Raw genomic sequence first — 22,114 nt, 5'->3', positions numbered from 1 at the left:
TTTTAAGATTCATAAATAAAATGTATACACCAAAAATAAAATAAAATACAAATGACTATAACTGATAATAACCTTACACACACTTTACAATTGAAAAGAATTAATGGAAATTCTGAACTAATTCAGTACACTCACAAAAGAAACTCAGAAGCTTGGAAATCAAAATATTTGACCGTTGCTGATTATGTGAAAAGAGAGGCAACGTTGGGGGAATCGGAAATAGCTTTACAGCACTCGCTAGTATCCACTTCTACTAACATCATTAACCCTAATTATAAAAAGTATTTGGGTTTAAATTATTTTGTTTTGGAAAAAATAGCTGCTGATACCACCTTAACCAATGAAACTGAAAACATTGTCTGTCGCTGTGAAACGATGAACAGAATAGGTTACATGAAAATTTCAAATAAAGGCAGTTACATAATTATTCCTGTTTTAGAGGTTGTCATTGGTGCTGTGTTTACACCTGTTGAATTTAGAGGGATGAAGTATGCCCAGGAATTGATGTTTCAGCTAAATAATTATTATGATACAATTTCTAGAGAAAAAGACGAAGGCGATCTATTTCTAAAGTATAAAACTATGATTTTGTACAGCGAGGTTGGGGAGTATTATTCTAAATTTGGTTATTCGTTTGATCATGTTCCTGTTCACCATCTTAAAAAGTTGGATCTATTTTTAGAAAAATATTGTTTGGACAACAATGATGAACAAAAAAATGTACATTATTTAGGGTTCGATGGGTATGAAGATTTGGTTAATTTGGAACAAACTCAAATTATGGAAAAATTATCAAATTTAGAACTAGATAAAAACACTAGTGCTTTTACTGCCTTTCCTGATATGAAAATTTACAAATGGTTTGAATTACGTGATATCTATATATCGCAATTCTTTCTTCACTATCAGGCTGCTGCTGTTGATGGTGGTTCTAATAGTGTTGATGATTTAAAAGTTTCTGAACTAAAATTTGGTGTTGAAATAATTGGAAATAAATCACATATCATTTGGCATCATGCTTGGGTTGATAATTCTTTGCAAATTCTAAAAGTTTATACTTCAGAGGATAATAAAGAAAGAGATCTAGTTACATTATTCAAGTATGCCATTAAAGAGGCTAAAAAATATGATTTAAGTGATATATATTTCTGGGATCAAGAAATTCCGGAAACGGAATATCCCAATTTCCACAAAGTTTTAAAGGAAACAGAGAATAAAGTTAATCTATTTTGTGAAAATAGTTCATTAAGTGGGATTAGACCATCCCCGTTTGTCAGCAATGAAGTGAAATGGGAAAATAATACTAAGTTTGGTTGGTTTTAGCTTTAGTTTTATTTATTTTTTTTTCCCCCTTTTATTTAATTTATATATTATATACGCGTTAGAAAAGAATAAAGTGTTTACTTTCATTAACATTATATAATTTTTTATGTTAGTCCAATTTTTTAGACTAAAAGTTAAAACTTTGTATTTAAAAGTAAACAAAAAAAAAAAAAAAAATAAAACCATATAATGTATTTTTCATTTAATTGTAATTATGTAATTATGTAATTTCCAGCCTCAAGAAACATTCCCTAAACGTAAATAGTATTAATTTTCTAAACATTTTACACAGCTGCAACCGTTGTAAAAAAAAAAAAAAAATCTTTCAGGTATAAACTTTTTTTTCTTTTTTTTTTCTTCTTTTTTTCCAATATTTTTATAGATTAAAATAATTTCATCTTTATCTTTTTCGGGAAATAATTTGCAATGTATATAAACTACATTTATTTAGCATAAAAAATTATAACAAAAACACCTAGCGTATCAAGAGATTTAAAATTCAAGCATACCCAAAGAAAAAAAAAAAAAAAAAAAAGAAAATGTCACAAGAACTTAATAACTCTAAAAAAGTAAAGGTTTCACCATCATTGAAAATCCAATTACGTTCCCCAGACGCGAAAGCCCCAACAAAAGGTTCAATATATGCAGCTGGCTATGATATATATGCTTCTCAGCCAACCATAATTAAGGCTAGAGGTCGCGGTATGGTGAGTACTGATGTATCATTTACTGTTCCATTGGGTACTTATGGTAGGATTGCACCACGTTCAGGATTGGCTGTTAAGAATGGTATTTCCACTGGAGCTGGGGTAGTAGATAGAGATTATACTGGTGAGGTTAAGGTTGTATTGTTCAATCATTCTGATGTTGATTTTGAAGTTAAAAAAGGTGATCGTGTTGCTCAACTGATTTTGGAAAGAATTGTTGAAAATGCTGAAGTGGTTATTGTAGAAAACTTGGAACAAAGCAATAGAGGCGAAGGTGGGTTTGGTAGCACAGGTGTATAGTAAAGCAATTTTTAATTTCTGTTTACTTTTTGTATTGAATGTCATTGTTTTTTTTTTTATTTATTTAATTTTTTTTTTTCTAGTACAAAATGAAGATATTCTTGTAACGTATTTTTCATCATCACTTACAAATTGATTTACCCGGATTACAGCACAGTTACATATTTAGGAAATGTATTTTATACCAAAAGAAAGTAAGACCAATTGTTAATACTCACTAAATATTCCTCAAAAAATAAACATAACTACTTAAAAAGTACTCATATAAACATACACATATATATATATATATATATGTAAAGAATAAAATGGAAACATCCACATATCTAGATAAAGTTAATAAAATAGGTGAAAATTTAATGGTTGCATTGGAGAATATAATAAAATATTCAAACCTATCAACTACATTATCTGGTGCTAAGGAGGAAGATGCAGAGGAAAAAGGAGAAAGTGATGATGAAGAAAAAAACCAACACGATGAAGATTTCAATGATACTGATGAGAACTTGATTGTAGACTCTACTGATGGTTTAATAGCAATTAATGAGTATACTATGCAGTTAATAACAGGTGTACAAGAATTATTGTTGATTAGTAGAAATATAAGAGAAAGATGGATCCTTGGAAGTCAAGAACAACAACTGGTGAGTGATACTGGTCTCAGCAATATAACTGAAAATGAGAGCAACCCCAATTCTGTTAATGAGCTTGATATATTAAACAAAAAATCAGCATTATTGTTGAAAGCGGTTGACGAACTTATAAGATATTAATAACTGTTTATTTATAAAACTTACTAATTTTTTTCTTTTAGAAGATAACCGAACTTATATTTTCCTTGTATTATAATAACTTCATTATGTATATTTCCCCTTTTCAATTTTTCAATATAACTTTTCATCTTGTTGATTTATAAACCGTATGAAGCTTATAACTAATTTAAACTGGATAATGAACTAACTATATACAAAAATATAGAGACATATCTATCGTAAGCGTAACTCAGGATTAGTCGTAATAATTACGGGTTCGGATTATGGTAATTAATTTCTTGTTCTATTTAGGTCTTTACATATTATAATAATAATATATAATAAAGATTATTTAAAACTATAACTTAAATACTTTTGATGAATAACTTGATAATAAATCATCTCTTTATATATGATTTATTTTCACATTTATATTTGATGTTCATATTAATCTTTTCCAACATTTCGTTGTTGTGTTATCTTAGTAGTGATTTCATGATCTGCTTTGAATGAGCGTAGCACTTTTGAGGTTGACTTATTTATTACTTTACTTCTTGCGGTGGACATTCTTTATTACTTTACTTCTTGCGGTTGACATTCTTTATTACTTTATATGTTGGTTGTAATATGCGTTTACTTGATTTCATATTACGACAATATCATTCAATTTGGGCGTGTGGCGTAGTTGGTAGCGCGCTCCCTTAGCATGGGAGAGGTCATCGGTTCGACTCCGGTCTCGTCCAATAATAATTTATATTTTTATCTACCGATAGAAACGTCCGAGGGTTTTTTTTTTTTTTTTTTTTTTTTCCATTTTTTGCTTCGCATTTTTAAATATAGCATATTTCAGTAAAGATCTTAAGCACACAAAACGACTAATAAAGAACTTTTTTTTTTTTTTCCTTTTTCTTTTCTTTCCTTTCTTGTTGAGAACGATAGAAGAGAAAATACGAACCAAATAAACGACAGTAACTTTTGGAAGGGATTAGCTACAAAAGGGATTAGCTACAAAAGGGATAAAGGTAGGTAATGTCCCTTAATAGATTACAGAAACACTATATTAAAGTTAAAACTATACCTTCTCCATCAAAAACAAATGGGAGAACAGTTGATGGCAACAATAGCCCTGCTAATGTATTGCTCGAATCCGATATCGATCTGGAAAGGACTACCGCCAAAAATACGCAAAGTATAAAAGAAGACCAAGAAAATGACGATAATTTTGAAAAAGATGAAACAACGGTATTTCAATTTAAAGTGTTAGATAGTAAAAGAAATGGTCATAACAAGCGTACAACTAACAATTTATCAAACAGAGAAAATAAACGGAAAAGACTTAGTGCCAATAACACGAGCAATATCATGAGTTTGGGTGAGAGACTAGATGATCTACAGAACATTAGTCAACCTAAATGGATGGATAATTTTAATTCCAGTTACATTAATAACACCAATAAAAATAACCCAACAAGCCAAGTTGCCGATACCATTAGCAATATTAATGGTGGAAGTAACGATAATAATACCAATACTGCAATGTTTAATTACTATAATCGAAATAATAATGGAAATAACAATAATCCGTTAATCAATCCATATATGTATTCAATGCCACCATCTCAATATTATGGAATAAATGCACCAGGGCTGCTGCCACCACATCCACAGCCTATGCTTTACTATGGTCCTAATTCTATACACCAGGGGTACTATTCTCAACCAGTGATATCTGATAGTAACAATAACAACAACTCTATGCTTGCATATAGTATACCGCCAATTCTTCAACAACAACAACAACAGGGATACTTTTATAATACTGGTAATTTGAATGGATATAGTAACATTTATGGAAATGGGAGGTATTACAGTAATACCGACAAACAGGAAAGAGTGAAAAGAAGAAGAATGAGAGAAACTATAATAAATAATAGAGGAAGAAGGCTATCTTCATTCATAACTTCAAATAATAATAATAATAGTAACTACGAAACTGAAAATGAAAAAGATATTAAAAGCACCAATGAGGATGCAAACAGGAAAGGTGTGTTGGTATCACCTCATAAAGATATTCCAGATAGTGACTTTTATAGGCATGCCGATAATTCTTTTGGGAAAGATTTGCAATTAAAACAGATATTCAATTGGTGTTTGATTAGGGAGCTAGATAATTTAAAAGAAGTGGAGCAGAAAAGATTATTATCAAACAAAAAGGACGGTTCCATCGGACAAAGAGGAGAAGAAGAAGAAGAAGAAGAAGAAGAGGAAGATAATGACGATGATGAAAAAAGGACAAAAGAGGAAGAAGAGAAAGAAAAAGAAAAGGAAAAAGGAAAAGGAAAAGAAGATGATACAGGAGAGGACATTATTAATTCAGATATAGACCCAAGACAAATTGCCCTAAATATTTTTAGGGATTTTGTTAATGATTTAAGAAATGACAAGGTTGATGTCGATTGGTGCAATGACAGAGGAAACACTAGTGCTTCGGATTATGGGCACGCTAATGCTGATTTAGGAGTGGACAATAATAAAAGTGATATTCTAGAAGACATTGGTAACAATAAAAAACATAAGATGAAAAAAGTGTTTATACCGAATTTGAAAAACAAAAGTAATAGAGAAAATGTCAAATTATTGAACTATAAGATCTTACAGTTACAGAAAGAAATTGATCAGTGGCGCAAACTTTTAATATTGGAACCAAATTATGATAATATGCTAGAAAACACAAAAACGCCAAATATCTACGCTAAAGAGGTGCCTAATATTATACCTTTGCCAACTTTGAACCTAGAGAGAAATTTCCGGCTTCGTTTAGATAAATTTAAAGAAATATCTCATTTAATAAATTCAAATTTAAAAGTTATTTCAAATATCCAGTCAAAACAGTTAAATACCCTTAAAATCAACTACGGACTTGAGCCTAATACTGCTGGTATTCACAATAGTAAAAGACTCAAGGGTATATTAACCCGATTAGCCAAAGGGATATCCAATCAAGAAAAAACGGATATCAACCGTCCAGATTAATATTAAATGATCTACAATATCTTTTTTTAAATTATATTGAATAAAGTTTATTTTGTATTTTTATTTGATAATATTACATAAACATTATATATATATAACAGTAATAACAACAATGTAACATTAGCTTAACCTATCCAAGGTTTTTCTCCCCTTGTATCATATTAAATATTTGGCTGCAAAAGCACGCACCTTTGCGTCAAACATGGGTGAATTTATAGCTGAACCATTTATATAAAATGGATTCATCAGTGTTTTTAGGTATAACTCGTGTACTAGTTGATAAAAAACTTTGATATTGTTGCCATTAATAGGCATATTTGAAGAATGTATTAAAATGAATTTGGTATTCCCAAAGGTTATGTAAGCCGAAATTGGAGACTGATAATAATGGTCTATGAAACCCAAATATGATGCACCTAAAAGATCTTTGGAGTTATTATTTTGTTTTGCACCAAAAAATAAGGAAGGCGAAGAGGAACCACCAGTATTACCAGGATTACCAATGCCGTTAAAACCATTGTCATTACCGAATGAAATGGGGAACCCAGTTGAAGAAGAGGAGCTAAATGATGATGATGATGAATTTGTCCTCCATTGTAAATCTTCAATTATGTCTAAAGCAGAGTTGGCTATAAATGGATAGAGTTCTGTAACTGAGTTTGACGAGGTACTAGATAATTGCGCTTCGTATAAAGGTGTATCTTGATCATTAGCTATTATAACAAAATATTGGGCAGAGCTCATGGTTTATAAGAATATAATGTTTTAGGTGTATTGTTGTGTGATTAGTTTGAAATACTAACGGGGTTCTACGTGATTCTAATATACAGGCTGGTTTGCTTAAATGAGTTTCGTTTATTATTTGTATCAAAAAAAAAAAAAAAAAATTTGTCCATTTGTTTTATTTTATTTTATTTTTGTTTTTTAATCAAAAAAGGAAAGTAAAATAGAATAAAAAAAAAAAAAAAAAAAAAAAATTCGGCAAGGGAATTTATTGACACTTTTTACTACAGAAAAAAATAACACTGTTATTATTATTATATTAACTATATTCACAATAATATACAACCACAAACACATACATAGAAATAAAGTAATATATGAATAAATAGAAAATAAAAAAGATTCTATGTAAGTATATTATAGCTATTCATTTCTATATTTTGTTACCGTTAAAAATTTAAATAATAAAGCATTAATTCTAAACGATTGTTTGATGAATTTGTATTAACGTTCTAATAAAAGTGAGTGAGGAAGTATATACATAAAATACACATATTTCACAAAATATTATCCTAAATTAATTTAGAATTGACCTATGTTAAATTAACTATGAAGGGCTTTATTAAGAAAAGAAAGAAATCCAAACAATTACAAACGCAACATACCAGCAATGAGGAACAACCATTAATAACAACCAGAGGAACCATGGGATCCACCTCTTCATCTTTATCAACTTCACAGCCTCCCAAAGAATCAGACTGTGATACAGGACTAGAAAAGGAACATAAAAGGAATAGCTACTTTTCAATATTGTCAGAGGATAAGAGTGCACCTAGCAGTAGTCTTAATATTAGCAGTATAAACAATACCAGTGGTAGTACTACTAGTACCATCAATAAGAAAAAATTAAGAAAGAATCATTACATAGAAACTAAAGTTTTAAATAGTAGTAGCAGTACCAGCACTGGCAGTACTAGCAACACTAGTTCCAATATAAGTGGATCTGATTCCAATGGGAGAATAATACCGAGAAATAAACCATCGATAACTTATAATAATATTAAGAAAGACTATCATTATACGGAGAAGGAATTACCAGAACTAGAACAAAAACCAGTTTTTAAAAATGAACAAGAAATAACGGCTAATAATGAAAACAGTACCACTCATAAGAATGACACAACTGATATTATTAAAGAAAGAAAAAAAAATGATAGAAAATCCTCCCAAAGACAAAAGCAACATCGCGAAATATCACCAACACATGTAGGTGAATTATCTAAATGGCTATTGACCAACACCAAGCCGCAGCTATTAGCCGATTTAAATATAGAAGACCTTTCCTTAGAAACATTAGCTAATACCTCGGATAAAAATAGCATTATCAACAATGATATACACATAGATAATAACATGGTCAATTCTAACACTCAAGGATCAATGAATATTGGTCCTAATGGTAGCAACAATAGTATCGCAGACGATAAAGGCAACCCGCCATTAAAAATTAACTCTATGGTCAATAATGGCGCTCGCATTGGTTTGGATGATATAGATATACTGTCTCCACCAAAAGTAGTCATTACGCCCAAAATTGTTAAAATACAAACATATTTAACATATTATTACATGGTTTTGACCAAAACTGAAGGGTATTATAACCCATTGCAAACTATTAGAAATAGGAAATTACACAAAGGTCATGTATCATACTTAAAAAGCAATGTAATTACTGATCCACCACCAATTCCGGTCTTAGAATTTAGTCATAAGTTTGGTTCACGTCGTTATCACAAGCACCATTTTTCAATGCCTCATTATAATACAATGTTTGATAATAGCGAAAGTAGCGATGATAGTACTTCAACGGAAACTCATTATAACCGTAAATTCAATCATTCTGCTGTACACAATATTTATAGTCATAAATTCCATACTAATAACGCCGACTGCAATAGCGAAGAGGAGGAGAACAAGAAAAAGGACAACAGTTCGGAAGCAGTAAATGAAATAAGTGAAGAAAGTATGAGCAGCGATATCTCTGATAGTGATATCAATGATTCCAATAGCAACTCCAGTAGTTCTGAGGCTACTTTTAGTGATAGTGATGATGGTGCTGATAATTTCATATACAGCCATATTAACAATGTTAATCGACATTTAAAACATAGGAAGAAGATGCAGAAGAAGAAAAAAAAAATTTTCACAAAAAGGGAAAAAAAGAAGAAAGAGGAACAGAAGAAGAAGAAGAAGAAGAAGAAGAAGAATAATAAGAATAAGGACAGTGACGAGAATGCTACAAATAATGTTAAGATTTGGAAGTGGTTTGTTGGTGTCAATGAAAGATATAATGATCTAAATTGGCAAAATAGAAGAACTTCCGGAATGGCAGAAAATTTCACAGACGATACTGATAATATGACCAAACTAGCACAAACTAGAAAGTTATTCACTGGCAAAAATCAAAAGGATACATTGAAACATAACGCATCAGATGATAGCCAGGATCATAATGATTATACAGAGGAGCTGGACAAAGAAGAACAGGAAACTAGGAATAACTCCAACTTTTTTACTCAGAAAAGTAAACAAGATTATATTATGGATAATAACAAAAGGGATGCTAGTAGTACTAGCACCGAGAGCGAAGAAGAAAACGATGATAACAATATACCGTCTGTTAAAGAAGTAGAAGAAGAATTTATAGAGGATGTTGAAGAAGAAGAACGCAGGGGCGATAACAATGCAGATTTCCCATTGGTGGATTTGAAAAACAATCACGATATTTTCAAGAAAAAACAGCAGTGGCAAGATATACTATATTACAAAGCAATGAACGAATTATTATTACACCAGAATCAAACAATCAATTTAAATTATAATAAAATCATCTTAAAAGAGACACAAGACTTGAATACGATATGTGAGGGATGTGGATTACAAAATAAAACGATCCAAGTGTCACAGAATTTAGAAAAATTTGTCAATTTACCTCTTTGTAAACCAAAAGATTTGAAGTTACCATCACAAAACTTGATTGAAGATTTGTTTTTAAGCGCTGATAGCGCACTCACGGAAATCAACACCACTTTAACATTCAAGTTGAAAATGTGTGCCAATTTCGCCATTAACCATATGCCTGCGTCGATTATCATCAATAATTTGCAATGCAATAATGGTAACGTCGGTATTGACAGAAATACTGGTACTGGTACTTCAAATGATACCATAAACGATAATAACAACAGGAACTTTTTAAACAGTGCTTTTATTCCATCTGTGTTATTGAATAAGAATGGTAACAATGGAGCATTAAAGAGAATTTGGTATTTTATATTAGAGTATTTAATCATGATTTTATTTTGGATCATTTGGATAATTTTCATATTATGGAAAGGTATATTGTCGTTAATAGGTTTGTGAGCGTAAATATATATAAATATAAATATATATATATATATATATGCAGATGATATTATCTATGTGAATATTAATTTTGAGCAACACCACCATCATCTTCCAAAAATATGCCCCTCTCTGCGGCTTCATCCAATATTTTCCTTCTCCTTTTTAATTCTAATTGTGTTCTTTTGTCTTCATATCTTAATAATTGCTGTTCTGCATAATAAACACTTGCAGATCCTATGCAAGTTGTATGGTATAGTAACCTGACTGGCATCCTTACGTTTTTATAAACCATACTATATTTCCTCATCAATATTGCTGTAGTTACAGAGAATAGAGCGCCTTTCAAAGCACCTATTCCACCTGCAATCAATAATTCTTTGGATAGTTGATTGATATCATCTTGGGTGTAATTTTTAGGTAGTTTAGTGGGCATATATTATAACGAGACTTATTTACTTTTTAGTTACTGTATATATCAGAAAGGGAATACAAGCTTTTTAGTTTATTTTCTGAATACAATAAAGGTATAGTGTTAAAAGCAACTTTGGATTAAATGCTCGATTTATGACATTAGATATATATATATATATGTACAAACATCTTTGATTTAGATTAAAATTCAGGGAAAAAGAAAGAAAGTAAAAGTAAAAATAAAAAATAAAAAATAATAAATAAAAAAAAATAAAAATAAAAATAAAAAATAAATACATGATGAAATGAAAAGGAGCGATAAAGCCAGCAACTTCATGCGTACTTTCCCAAAAATAAAAACATAAAAGGTTTTAAAAGATTAGAAGTATATATATATTTATGTATATATAAAGAAGATAATTGTCGAATAAATATAGAAAGATATCTACATTTTTAACATCATTTGGAATATTTGAATTCTACTGCACCAATAACACCATAAGCAAGTACCCCAACTCTTGAAGAAGATCTAAAATTTCTGACTTAAGAAACATATAACAACCATTAAAAAGCAATCACATACCATAAGCTAAGGTGCCAGAAAATCAAGTATTATTCTTTCCGATTTTAACCAACTATATATAATAGGTATTTTTATTTCTATTCTTATGATCCATTTTCTTCATAAACTATCGTAAAATTGTAAAAAAAAAAAAAAAAAAAACTCAATCTAAAATAAATGCAAATATACTATTGTAAAAATCTTTTTCCAATTAAAGCTTTATTCCGTATTTCAAAAGATATAGGGGGTGAAAAAATGAAAAAAATAGCAAAGTTCTTAATACAAAGAACAGTTCATTAATACCAGTTATGACTAGCAGTTTTATCACCATTATTAGGATTGATATTATTAATATGGCCTGCAGGGTTCAAGCTATTGCTAACTATAAAACCATTAACGTTGCTAGTATTGTTACCATCATAAGCACCACCATATTGTAAACTAGTTCTTTCATCTTCTTGCTGTAAAAGGTTGGCTAGTAATTTAAAAGTATCATACCCACCTAATGCTAAAATATGGTTTTTAAGTCTATCTCCAAGTATATAATACCAATCGTTGTTAATACTGTTAGTAGGGTTATTATTGCTTAATTCAGTAGTACCGTTGTTTATAATACTCATCATAATACTCTCATACCAAAATCTATCAATTTGTTCCAAACATAATCTAAAATAATAATTATTAATCTCGTTTGAAAATTTAGGAACCTTAATTAACATCTTGCATATTTCATCTAATAGTCTCCATTTTTCTTTAATTACATCAATAAATTGAATATATTCTATACAGCAGTTTAAAAACTCCAATAATTGCACTTTAATCCTTTCAAAACAATAATCATTATAGAGTGAATTAACCTCATTATCCAAAGAATATGGTATCACTTTATGAACTAATTTCAATTTTTCATGCAATTTATTACACATCTGATCAATTAACATTGGCGTGGATGTGCTACTACTGATATTGCTATCGTTAGCACATGATGTGTATATAGAGCTTGTTAATTGTGGGTGATTTTGCACTAGTGTTAATATTAATTTCTCCAGTTGTTCTTTATTCATTAGCTCCACAATTCTGGATATAGACAATGGATGTGATTTCATGAATGGTTTTTTGCTGTTATGGAGATTATTGCGAGACTTGGTATTGTTTAGCGAATAAAAGCTTGATCTTTTTTTAGAAATATGACCATTCATATTTGAGCCATTAGTAATGTCAGCTGCAGCATCAAATTGAAAATGCCTAGACCTTTTTAATTTAGATTTATTACTGTTGATGCTATTATGAGTGGCGTTGTTAGTACTGTTAATACCATTACCACTATCATTAGCATTGTAGAAGTTTAAAGAGTGAATATAATTATTATCCTTGGAGTTGTTATTTATTCTAAATATGTCACTTACTTCCCTAGAAACATCGTTATCAGATGATAAAAGATGTTTATCTGAACTTAAATTTATGAGATCATTAGTTTGAATTTTGTTGGCATTGACAGCACGATTATTATTATTATTATTATTATTATTATTATTATTATTATTATTATTATTATTATTACTATTATTATTATTAGAGTTAGTATTTGGCTTAAACCCCCATTGAAAACCTATTTTCTTAACAACTGTAGCATTAGTAGAAGTAGACATTATTGGCTTGTAAGTTGTTTTCCTTTTCCTTCTTTAATTTTTAGTTAATTTTTCTTTTTTCTGTTTATTTAAATTTGTTTCAAGGAAAAGATAACTTTGGATAAAAAAGAAGAAGAGGAAAGCAAAATTGTAATTTTTTTAATATTTTTATAGCTTGAAAAACAAGAACAAAAAAGAACGAAAAAGAAGCAATATTTTTGAAAAGCGAAAAATTGGAAAAAAAAAATTAAAATAAGATAAAATAAAACAGGCTTTTTTTTGTATAACGTTTCTTTTTTTTTTTTCTTTTTTTTCTTAGTTTTTTTTCTTAGTTTTTTTTATTTATTTTGTAGATAAAGCAATGTCCAAACTTTTCATGATTACTAATCCCAGAAGCATCTTTTACAAATTTTGATCTGTTTGTATTTGATCAGTACCGCAATAGCCTCCTTTTTCCATTCATATATATATATATATATATATATATATACGTCCATTGAACAAAATCGTTCCCAAAAAAAAATAATATCAAAATATAACCCTATAATTTCAGCGTGGGAAAAATAAAGAAAAAAAAAAAAATGAGTGATAATTTACAACACCAACAAATAGAAGATATTGACGACGCAGAATACATCAACCTTGCTGAAGTTGATGAAGAAATTCAAGTTTCCGATGATTTGCCAGTCCCAAATGAATCTGAATTTCAAGAGGATAAACCAGAAGAACAACAACCTTTAGAGATAGCACCGGCGGATGAACAACCCGATATCGAAATTGATATGAGTAACAATAGTATTGCTTATTTTGATAAACATAGTGATAGTATTTTTTGTGTCTCACATCACCCTAAATTGCCCTTAGTTTGTTCTGGTGGTGCGGATAATGTTGCATATCTATGGACTTCTCATTCTGTGCCACCTAAATTTGCTCAATCCATTGAGCATAGTGAGAGTGTCATTGCCTGTGCATTTACTAGTCAACAAGGTAAATATTTAATCACATGTGATATGAATGGTATTTGTAAGGTGAGCAAAAGCTCTAAAGATGGCTCTCGTTGGAAAAATATTGGTGAATTACAACAATGCGATGAAATTGTTTGGATGAAAACCCATCCCACTATCGAATCAATTTTCGCATTTGGCGGAATTGACGGCAGTGTATGGTGCTATTCTATTGAGGAATCAACTGATGAATTAGTTTTGTTAATGAGTGGATTTGCCCATCAACAGGATTGCTCTATGGGTGATTTCTTACCATCAATTCAAAATGATACTAATAATCCATCACCTGTCCAATTAGTTACATGTTCTATAGATGGAACCATAGTGGTCTGGAATTGTTATACTGGTGATATTATTCACAAATGGACAAGCAGTGACTTCAAAGGGCTAGAATGTCCCTGGATATCATTAAGTTGTTTTACCAAAAATATTGCTTGTGTCGGATCAAATAATGGGTGCTTAACCGTAATAAACTGTACTAGCGGACATGTTTTACATTTGAATCCATGTGTTATAACTTTAAAACCGGAAGAGGAAGAGTCTAATGCATCCATCGAAAGTATTGCCTGGTGTACTTCTGGTGGGATGCCGTTATTATGTGTCGGTTTAGTCAGAGGCGATGTGCTACTTTATGAAACAACTTCTATGAGACTAAGATCTTCGGTTACACTGCCCGATAGTGCTACCAAGATTTTATTTAGAGATTTAGATATTTTCATTTCCTGTATTAACGGGAATGTTTATAAATATGATGCAAGAAAATTTCATGAACCCACTTTTACATGTGTCGGTCACAACACGGGTGTTCTAGATTTTTGTTTTGCTGGTAAGGATAAAATAGTTACTGCTGGTGACGAAGGTGTATCGTTAATATTTAAATGTTAAATAAGTGTGTATGTATATATATATATGTATAACAAAATAACTTCCATTAAGAGTTACGTTCCGGTGTACTATTTATTCAAATGTTTCCCTAAGTATAGTTTCACCTGTTTGGAAATTAACTTGCCCGTTAAATCAACCTCGATGTTCACTAAATCACCAATTTCTCTTGGACATAAAATTCCCTGGGTATGTTTGATCATGCTTATCCAGAATTTAGGCCCTTCAATTTTGGTAACAGTTAAAGATGCACCATCAATTGTAATAAATCCCTTTTCAACAATATACTGTTCATATTCAGGATCGCGCAATTCAAAACCATAATTTATAGAATCACCTTCAGATTCTTTGCTTATGATAGTAGCAACTGTATCAATATGGCCTTGAACATAGTGCCCACCAAACCTGGTATTACCATGACCCATTGCTCTTTCTAAGTTTACATGGGCGTTTGGTATGGACTGCCACATTTTTTCAATGTTTGTTCTTCGTAAAGTTTCTTGGGATATGCCCACTCTAAAGGAGTTTGAAGTGAATGAAATAACTGTTAAACATATACCGCCACATGATATGGAATCGCCAATGTGACAATCTTCTAGGAAAGATTCTTTATCTTTGGGAATTTCAATTTCAACGCTGAAATTATCAGGGTTTTTATCGATAGCTTTAATTACACCTTGGGTTTCTATTATGCCAGTAAACATAGTTTAATATATTATCCTTTTTCCTTTTACTTTCTAAGACAAAAGTGTTGTGATGACATTTTATAAGAAAAAAAAAAAGAGAAAAACATTATTGTAAGTAACAACGCCAGGAAATATTAGCTTAGTTAAAATTTCAATGATTTGTAATCAGCATTTCAAACTATTTTTTTTTTTTCGCTTCTTTTTTTCTTCTTTTTTTCCCTCGGATATTTCCCTTCTTGCTCCTCGGACATTTTCTTCTGCTAAGAATCAATCCGAACTTGCAACTATCCGAATCTTTGAAACAAAAAAAGCGAGTGTAGTTTTTATTTTTATTTATATATATATATATATAATTATATACCATTTTATTACTACACTAAATAAATAAACATATAAACAAACAAGCGAAATAAATAAGAATCATACACACACATATACATATATTATCATCCAACTCCAATGCTCAAATTTATTTCAATCATTCCCAAAACTTGTCAAAACCTTCAATATCTTTGAAAGCTTCATACTTTTCATTAGCTGCCGTATTTACCGATAATATGGTAGTGGTAGTTGCACGATTAAATGTTCTTTTTGCAGTGGAACCGTAATACCATCCCTTGATAGCACCAGGAACCCAGTAAGTAATATCCTTTACGGAACTATAAAATGGATCTTTATTCAATTTGGCAATCGATATTTCACGGTTATCTAGATCAAAAACAGTATATGCATTTAAAAAAAAAGGATCACCCAATATAATCTGGTTTGTGTTTGTTGGCAACAAATTTAATGCACATTGGCCGTCTTGCTCAGCAATCATATCGGATGACTCGATGTTAATAGTGATATCACCAAAGTTGACTTCAACTACTATGTCTTTCCTGCTTTTATCAACACAAGTAGGAAGCATATAAGCAAATTGATTAGAATCCCACGTGGCATTAAACGTTGAAGCCAAAGAGTCGGCGTAGTTTTGGGGCAAGGTTAATGTTGTTGTACCCGTGTCTAAATAAACAGAAACTTTATTTTTAATAATAGTTTTCCCAGCACTTTTTAATGATTGCATGGTGATTGCAAATCTAGAATCAGAAATTAAGGGGTAAGTGAACATAAAACCATCTTCAATTAAACCCAAATCAACGCCCCCAAATATTATAGAGCTTGTCTCTGCAAACATTTGTATGGAATAGCTGTTGCTTGCAATTAAACCATTTTTGCTTAAACTTGCTGGGAAATTATCATAATATAAATTAGGACAATTTTCATAATTTACAACGCTTTCTAATGATGTTAAACCCAAACCCAAGACACCGCTGACCAATGCTTGCCCAGTGGTGACTAGACCAAATTGAAGGTCTGGTAACTTATTGCCATTATCCAATGTTATGGTTTCAGATGCCCAGGTCCCATTAACCACAGTTCCATCACCAAAATAACTAAAGAAGTCATATGGCAATTCCTTATAACTTTCTGAATTATTTGGGTTGAAGGCACCAAATTGTTGACAAATATTACCACAATATGGATTAGAAGTGCTCGAAATGAATAAGTCAGATGAACCTGTATCCACTAAGACCTCAATGGTTTGTACTGGCGAGCCAATTTTTAAGCTTGTCGAAAAGAAATATCCTTGATTTTGCAATGCCATTTTTTCCGAACATCTTTTTTCTTTACTGTCATTATAATTACTATTATTAGTTATTTTTTTTTTGGAAAGTGTCATTTGCTGAGAAGCTGATTCTACAAGCGTATAAAATGCTAACGAAAAATAGAATAAAAAGTGGATAAAGATACTCATTTTCCCTCTCTCTTTTTCTCTCTGTTTTTTTTTTTTTTTTTTTTTTTTTTCCTCTCTTTATCTGCTTTTGGTTTTGTCAGTATTCTTATGATAATTGCCAATAATAATAATATTAATAAAAGACAAACATACAATCCTAATTTTGATATATACAAGGACTTGGATAGATATTTTCCGAGAGGAACATTATTATTTTACATTATTCTAATATATAGATCTAACCTTTATATACTGTAACTTTAAGAAAAAAAAATTGGAAACTCAGGGTCTCATTTAAGTGAAATTATTTTTATTACTTATTATCCACTTACCAGTTAAAACGAAAGAAATAGGAATGATAACTAAAAATGGTACTTAGTAAATAGAAAAACACTTGTTTAAAATTATCGAATTCCTTGTTATATCCCAAAAAGGAAATTTACACTTATATCTTCAAAACTGATTTGAAAATAAATAAATTGATTAACAAAAAAAAAAAAACGCTAACTAGCAAATAATTCACCTCACGAAAGAAGTGACAGTACAACAGATGTAAAACGACAATTTTTAAAATTATAAAACTCATCTCGGAAAACTACAAGTACTAAAGTATATATCTCGACTACTGTTTAAAAAAATATGAAACCACAAGTTTCCAAAAAATAAAAGGAAAAACAACATTTAGAGATATATTTTTTTATATTACAATACAACAATAGATATAAAATACAAATTAAATACTAAAGAAGGATAAAAAAGATAAAAAAGATGAAAAAAAAAAAAAAAAAAAAAAAAAAGAAAAAACTCTTATTTATTTTTTATAGAGACCAACAAATATAACAGCTATTATAATGCGTCCAATTTATGCAATTCAGCTTGAATGGATCTGATGGCAGTTTTCCTTTTGCTTTTCAACTCACTTTTCAATTCAGGATTCTCAATGGTTGTTAAATCAACACCATCTAATTCAATCAATAACTTTAATAACATTTCATTGTAATAATTTTTTTGATATACATCATCTTGCAACTCTGGATTGTAGTTTGTCACTAATCTGGTCACCCCTTCTTTATATTCACTATCATATTTGTTTAAAGCACTTTTAATCTGTTCATCATGACTTTTTTTCGAAGGAGGTTTACTAGTTGAAAGACCTATGTCTCTATTTTTATGACTTTTTTTCTTTTGCAATTTCTTTTTTTTTTTAGGTGTTGATTTGGCCAACAGATAAATCAAACTTAATAAGCAAAATGATATGGCGGTAAAAATGTTTTTTGATGTAACAAACTTTGTTTGATCAACATACGATTGTGTTTTATCTAATACATGCTTAATCTTTTTAGTATCAACATAATTACTAATTATACTTGTCAAATTATTCATCCTAATATTAAAATTTAAAGCAATTTCTCGAATCTTTTCTTTTCTTTTTTCCTCTTCTCTCCGGATCTATTTACTTATATATCTGTGATTTTACTTAAATAGTAACAACTTTAAATGAGTTAAAACGCTAATTCGCATACGATCTCATGCAAAAAAAATAACAAAACAGCTGTCATTTTTTTTTTTTTTTTTTTTTTTTTTTCCCTTTTCCTCTCTCTCTTTCTTTCTTTCTTTTAAGTCCTGTTTGTGCATTATCCGTAGAATATTCGGATAAGGGCATTTCTTTTTCTTTTCCCCCTGCCCCCCCCCCCCCCCCCCTTCCCTTTTTTTCTAACTGCCGTACAAATTGATATATTTTACACACAAAGGAAATTATAATAAGCAAGAAGCAACGGTGGCTGTACGGATGTGAGTAACTTTTTTAATTTTTAAAGGGGGGAGCGGTGTGAAATCATCTTCTAACTTGTTCATAAGCTATAACAATAACTTGTTTTATTTACACAATTATATCAAGAACAACAACAACAACAACAACAATAAAAGCATATAAATATTTAACCACAGTACCAGAAACCATGCCATATTTAAGCCCAACCAGACTAAGAGAAATCAAGCATAGTATAATGGGCGATGCTTTTTCCAAAGTGAAATTTATTTCAGATTGTAAAACGAAAAAGCTTCAAGGTACTGATTTACTTGATGAGTTGCTAACATTATTATTAAACAACCACATTCAAATTATTACTGGAACTATTAGCGATGACTCAATTGTGCCCTCAAGAGATGATATATTGGAAATTTTTATTGGTTTATTCAATTTGGAAATAAATGTTTATCCAATAGACACATCCACATATTTGCTAAAGTTGATTTTTTTATTAATAACTGGGAGGCTCAAAGTTGGGTCAGCAGTAGATTTGGAATTCACTTACAAATATTTTTGCTGTATCAACACTGGCTTACAATATTCAGTTCCTAAAGCTCTATTACAGCAGCACGAAGCTGACGAAAGTATTGAGAACAAAAAACCTTATATTACAGACCAATTTATAGAATTCAGCGCCGATCTTTTGGAAAAAATTTACATCAACACACAGGACACAATAACCAATGCCACCGATGAACGTCCTACTTTAATTTACAAATGTGTTTCGGAAATATTGGATATTTTAATGAAGTTAACTTATCAAAGATCAATCAACAGGGAAAATAAATTTTTTACTATAATTCCCTTAATATTAAATATGTTTTATGAGAAATATAGATATGCGTTGGATTTTAAAGTTTTATACATTAACCACTTACTACCATCCAATATCAAGACTCCGAATCTAAAAGTTTTACAATTTTTAAATCCATATGAAATCGAAATTTTAACAAAAACGATGATTTTGCTGTCGAATAAAACAACTAAAAATGAGGCAAGTTTTATGGATATCGATGAGTACTCTCGCCTCAAGGTGTTTGTCAAAATATTTACCAAAGCAATCGACAATTTAGAATTAAAATGCGCTGCAATCAAATACTTATTGACTAGTGCAGAGTATGATGGCGATTTTAGCGAATTATATCTTTTAATTTATCAGCACCAAGAAGTAGTTGACAATTTACCTTGGTGGTTTGATGTTTTAGATATTCTTTTAATTTCGTTTAGAAACGATACCATTATGCTGGATCAATTTTCGCAAGGTATACTTAATAATTTTTTAATGCCTTATTTTGAAGAAAGATTTTTTAGTTTATTACAATATAGACAGCACACTATGGCATCATATCACGAGTTGGCACAGTTGTTTGAGTTACTGAGTTTATTGTGTTCTTATAATGCTGACTACAAGTTTACTCTATTGGATTTTAAATTTCCATTCTATAATGCAGAAGAACTATTGCAAAAAAATAAAAAAACCAAAAAGAGACTTAGACTATCTTCTGCCTGCACCGAATCAAACGGTGGCAAAGAGCTTCAAAAAAACCAGAAAAATAAAACTTTATTAGATAGAATTAATAAAATTTATCAAGACGCTGATTCAAATTATAGGGGTACTATTGGTGATAGAGATGATACTGTAAAAGATGGGGTTGTTACCGGAAGTCATTTGGTGGAAATTATTAGGAATGGTATCAATGGTCATGTTGAAAATTTAAAAAAGGCGTTACAATTGCCAGTATATGATACTGACGAAGCATACCCATGTTTAATAACATCAGAGCTAACAAAGTCGATGTTAATTTTAACCAAATCATTAACACGAAGCGCTTCATCACTAAGGAAATATTTTAAAAGCAAAGTTATAGCAAATACCTTTTTAAATTTGGTATCTAGCGAAATTGATCTAATTTTTTATTTCAAGAATAGCACATTGCAAAAAAAATTGTTGAAAAGTGAAGTGGAAATCTTGGCATTTGCATTAGGCATTATATCGAATTTTTCTTTAGAGTTTTCGCCTCTGCAGCCCTTTATATTTTCTAATGGAAGTATTTTCATTGGTTCACTTAATAAAATATTTGATCTTTTCCAAGACCCGAATGTTTTTTATTTCAACCCCGATGTGATCTTAAATAATTTGTGGGTTTTAAGAAATAGAACCTTTGAATCGTCTGTTGAAGTCAGAGTGGAGTTATTGAGTCAAATTTCTTTAGAAAAAATTTTGAAATATACTATTGATCCAAACTGGAAAATTCAAGAACAGTGTTTCTATTTATTGGCCAATTTAACATGCAGTTCACGTAAATTAATAAATATGCTTTTGAAATGCTTTTTAACTGAAACAATTAAAGATTGCCAAAGCGATGTTACTGAATCATGTTATTTGTTTGAATTTTTGGCAAGCAAGATGAAAAAATTAAATGTCAACAATGAGGTACAATTCAGAATTTTGCTATCCATATTATATATTCTAGCAAACATTTCAGCAATTAACGAGCACAAGAGACAAATGATTGTGGAGAATGATGATTTAATGAATTGTATTAAAGATATTTTATCTAGAAATATTTCTGGATACACTTACAAAGCTTTAAATTTAGCTTGTTTACGTATTTTGAGTAATTTAGTATGGAGCTCGCATCAAACCCCTGGTCACTCATATAACAACACTTATATTAATAGAAATGAAGAAGAGGAGAACGAAGAAGAGGAGAATGAAAAAGAAAATGGGAACCTAAGCCATGGTGGGTATATTTTTTCAACAACTAACCCAGCCCGGTTTAATAAAAATTTGAAGTCGCGCAATAATACAGATACGGAGGATCTAAAGGATAGAAGTAGCATTTTAGTTGAGATGGGGTTTCAACCAATAATAGATAAGTATCTAAAGAGCAAAGACAACCATATTTTTGAGGCTGCTAAGTTTATTCAGGCAAAATTGATTATTCCATCGAATGGAAATGTGTCCATTTAATTGAAAAGTTTTTTTTTTTTTTTTTATTTTTTGTTGTAAGAAAACAACAAGGACCATCATTTCACGTGATACTTGTTGTGTCAAGTATTAGCAGATGCCCTGTATGGGGGCTGTGTAAATAAATGTGGTGGTGG

General features: G+C 30.2%; 13 protein-coding genes and 1 non-coding gene across 14 annotated transcripts; 8 read left to right on the top strand and 6 right to left on the bottom strand.

Moving 5' to 3' along the window:
- Positions 1-51: 51 nt before the first annotated feature.
- SCDLUD_002482 (uncharacterized protein) lies at positions 52-1,323 on the top strand (the record flags this gene model as incomplete). Its single annotated transcript, XM_046081565.1, has 1 exon — positions 52-1,323. One exon carries the CDS (start codon positions 52-54, stop codon positions 1,321-1,323), a length of 1,272 nt encoding a protein of 423 aa, XP_045934949.1.
- A 539-nt stretch (positions 1,324-1,862) lies between these two features.
- Positions 1,863-2,330, top strand: DUT1 (bifunctional dITP/dUTP diphosphatase; the record flags this gene model as incomplete). Its single annotated transcript, XM_046077215.1, has 1 exon — positions 1,863-2,330. One exon carries the CDS (start codon positions 1,863-1,865, stop codon positions 2,328-2,330), a length of 468 nt encoding a protein of 155 aa, XP_045934948.1.
- Positions 2,331-2,638: 308 nt separating this feature from the next.
- SRB6 (Srb6p) lies at positions 2,639-3,103 on the top strand (the record flags this gene model as incomplete). The annotated part of the gene is made up of 1 exon (XM_046077214.1): positions 2,639-3,103. The coding sequence occupies one exon, from the start codon at positions 2,639-2,641 to the stop codon at positions 3,101-3,103; it is 465 nt and encodes a 154-aa protein (XP_045934947.1).
- A 649-nt stretch (positions 3,104-3,752) lies between these two features.
- Positions 3,753-3,825, top strand: SCDLUD_002479. Its single transcript has one exon. It is a non-coding gene; the product is annotated as a tRNA-Ala (tRNA).
- A 286-nt stretch (positions 3,826-4,111) lies between these two features.
- On the top strand, positions 4,112-6,115 carry DSN1 (MIND complex subunit DSN1; the record flags this gene model as incomplete). Its single annotated transcript, XM_046077213.1, has 1 exon — positions 4,112-6,115. One exon carries the CDS (start codon positions 4,112-4,114, stop codon positions 6,113-6,115), a length of 2,004 nt encoding a protein of 667 aa, XP_045934946.1.
- Positions 6,116-6,271: 156 nt separating this feature from the next.
- Positions 6,272-6,859, bottom strand: TRS20 (TRAPP subunit TRS20; the record flags this gene model as incomplete). The annotated part of the gene is made up of 1 exon (XM_046077212.1): positions 6,272-6,859. One exon carries the CDS (start codon positions 6,857-6,859, stop codon positions 6,272-6,274), a length of 588 nt encoding a protein of 195 aa, XP_045934945.1.
- A 588-nt stretch (positions 6,860-7,447) lies between these two features.
- On the top strand, positions 7,448-10,261 carry MTC4 (Mtc4p; the record flags this gene model as incomplete). The annotated part of the gene is made up of 1 exon (XM_046077211.1): positions 7,448-10,261. One exon carries the CDS (start codon positions 7,448-7,450, stop codon positions 10,259-10,261), a length of 2,814 nt encoding a protein of 937 aa, XP_045934944.1.
- A 67-nt stretch (positions 10,262-10,328) lies between these two features.
- Positions 10,329-10,679, bottom strand: SCDLUD_002475 (uncharacterized protein; the record flags this gene model as incomplete). Its single annotated transcript, XM_046076997.1, has 1 exon — positions 10,329-10,679. One exon carries the CDS (start codon positions 10,677-10,679, stop codon positions 10,329-10,331), a length of 351 nt encoding a protein of 116 aa, XP_045934943.1.
- Positions 10,680-11,515: 836 nt separating this feature from the next.
- Positions 11,516-12,868, bottom strand: STS1 (Sts1p; the record flags this gene model as incomplete). The annotated part of the gene is made up of 1 exon (XM_046077210.1): positions 11,516-12,868. One exon carries the CDS (start codon positions 12,866-12,868, stop codon positions 11,516-11,518), a length of 1,353 nt encoding a protein of 450 aa, XP_045934942.1.
- A 560-nt stretch (positions 12,869-13,428) lies between these two features.
- SQT1 (Sqt1p) lies at positions 13,429-14,736 on the top strand (the record flags this gene model as incomplete). The annotated part of the gene is made up of 1 exon (XM_046077209.1): positions 13,429-14,736. The coding sequence occupies one exon, from the start codon at positions 13,429-13,431 to the stop codon at positions 14,734-14,736; it is 1,308 nt and encodes a 435-aa protein (XP_045934941.1).
- Positions 14,737-14,804: 68 nt separating this feature from the next.
- On the bottom strand, positions 14,805-15,437 carry RIB5 (riboflavin synthase; the record flags this gene model as incomplete). Its single annotated transcript, XM_046077208.1, has 1 exon — positions 14,805-15,437. The coding sequence occupies one exon, from the start codon at positions 15,435-15,437 to the stop codon at positions 14,805-14,807; it is 633 nt and encodes a 210-aa protein (XP_045934940.1).
- Positions 15,438-15,897: 460 nt separating this feature from the next.
- Positions 15,898-17,142, bottom strand: BAR1 (aspartyl protease BAR1; the record flags this gene model as incomplete). Its single annotated transcript, XM_046077207.1, has 1 exon — positions 15,898-17,142. The coding sequence occupies one exon, from the start codon at positions 17,140-17,142 to the stop codon at positions 15,898-15,900; it is 1,245 nt and encodes a 414-aa protein (XP_045934939.1).
- Positions 17,143-18,042: 900 nt separating this feature from the next.
- Positions 18,043-18,579, bottom strand: SNL1 (Snl1p; the record flags this gene model as incomplete). Its single annotated transcript, XM_046077206.1, has 1 exon — positions 18,043-18,579. The coding sequence occupies one exon, from the start codon at positions 18,577-18,579 to the stop codon at positions 18,043-18,045; it is 537 nt and encodes a 178-aa protein (XP_045934938.1).
- A 575-nt stretch (positions 18,580-19,154) lies between these two features.
- On the top strand, positions 19,155-21,980 carry VID28 (glucose-induced degradation complex subunit VID28; the record flags this gene model as incomplete). Its single annotated transcript, XM_046077205.1, has 1 exon — positions 19,155-21,980. The coding sequence occupies one exon, from the start codon at positions 19,155-19,157 to the stop codon at positions 21,978-21,980; it is 2,826 nt and encodes a 941-aa protein (XP_045934937.1).
- Positions 21,981-22,114: the final 134 nt, after the last annotated feature.

The sequence above is a fragment of the Saccharomycodes ludwigii genome, chromosome III, assembly GCF_020623625.1.
Source record: "Saccharomycodes ludwigii strain NBRC 1722 chromosome III, whole genome shotgun sequence".
Classification (NCBI taxonomy): Eukaryota; Fungi; Ascomycota; class Saccharomycetes; order Saccharomycodales; family Saccharomycodaceae; genus Saccharomycodes; species Saccharomycodes ludwigii.
The sequence above is the reverse complement of the archived record's forward strand: the minus strand, read 5'-3'. Positions and strand labels throughout refer to the sequence as shown.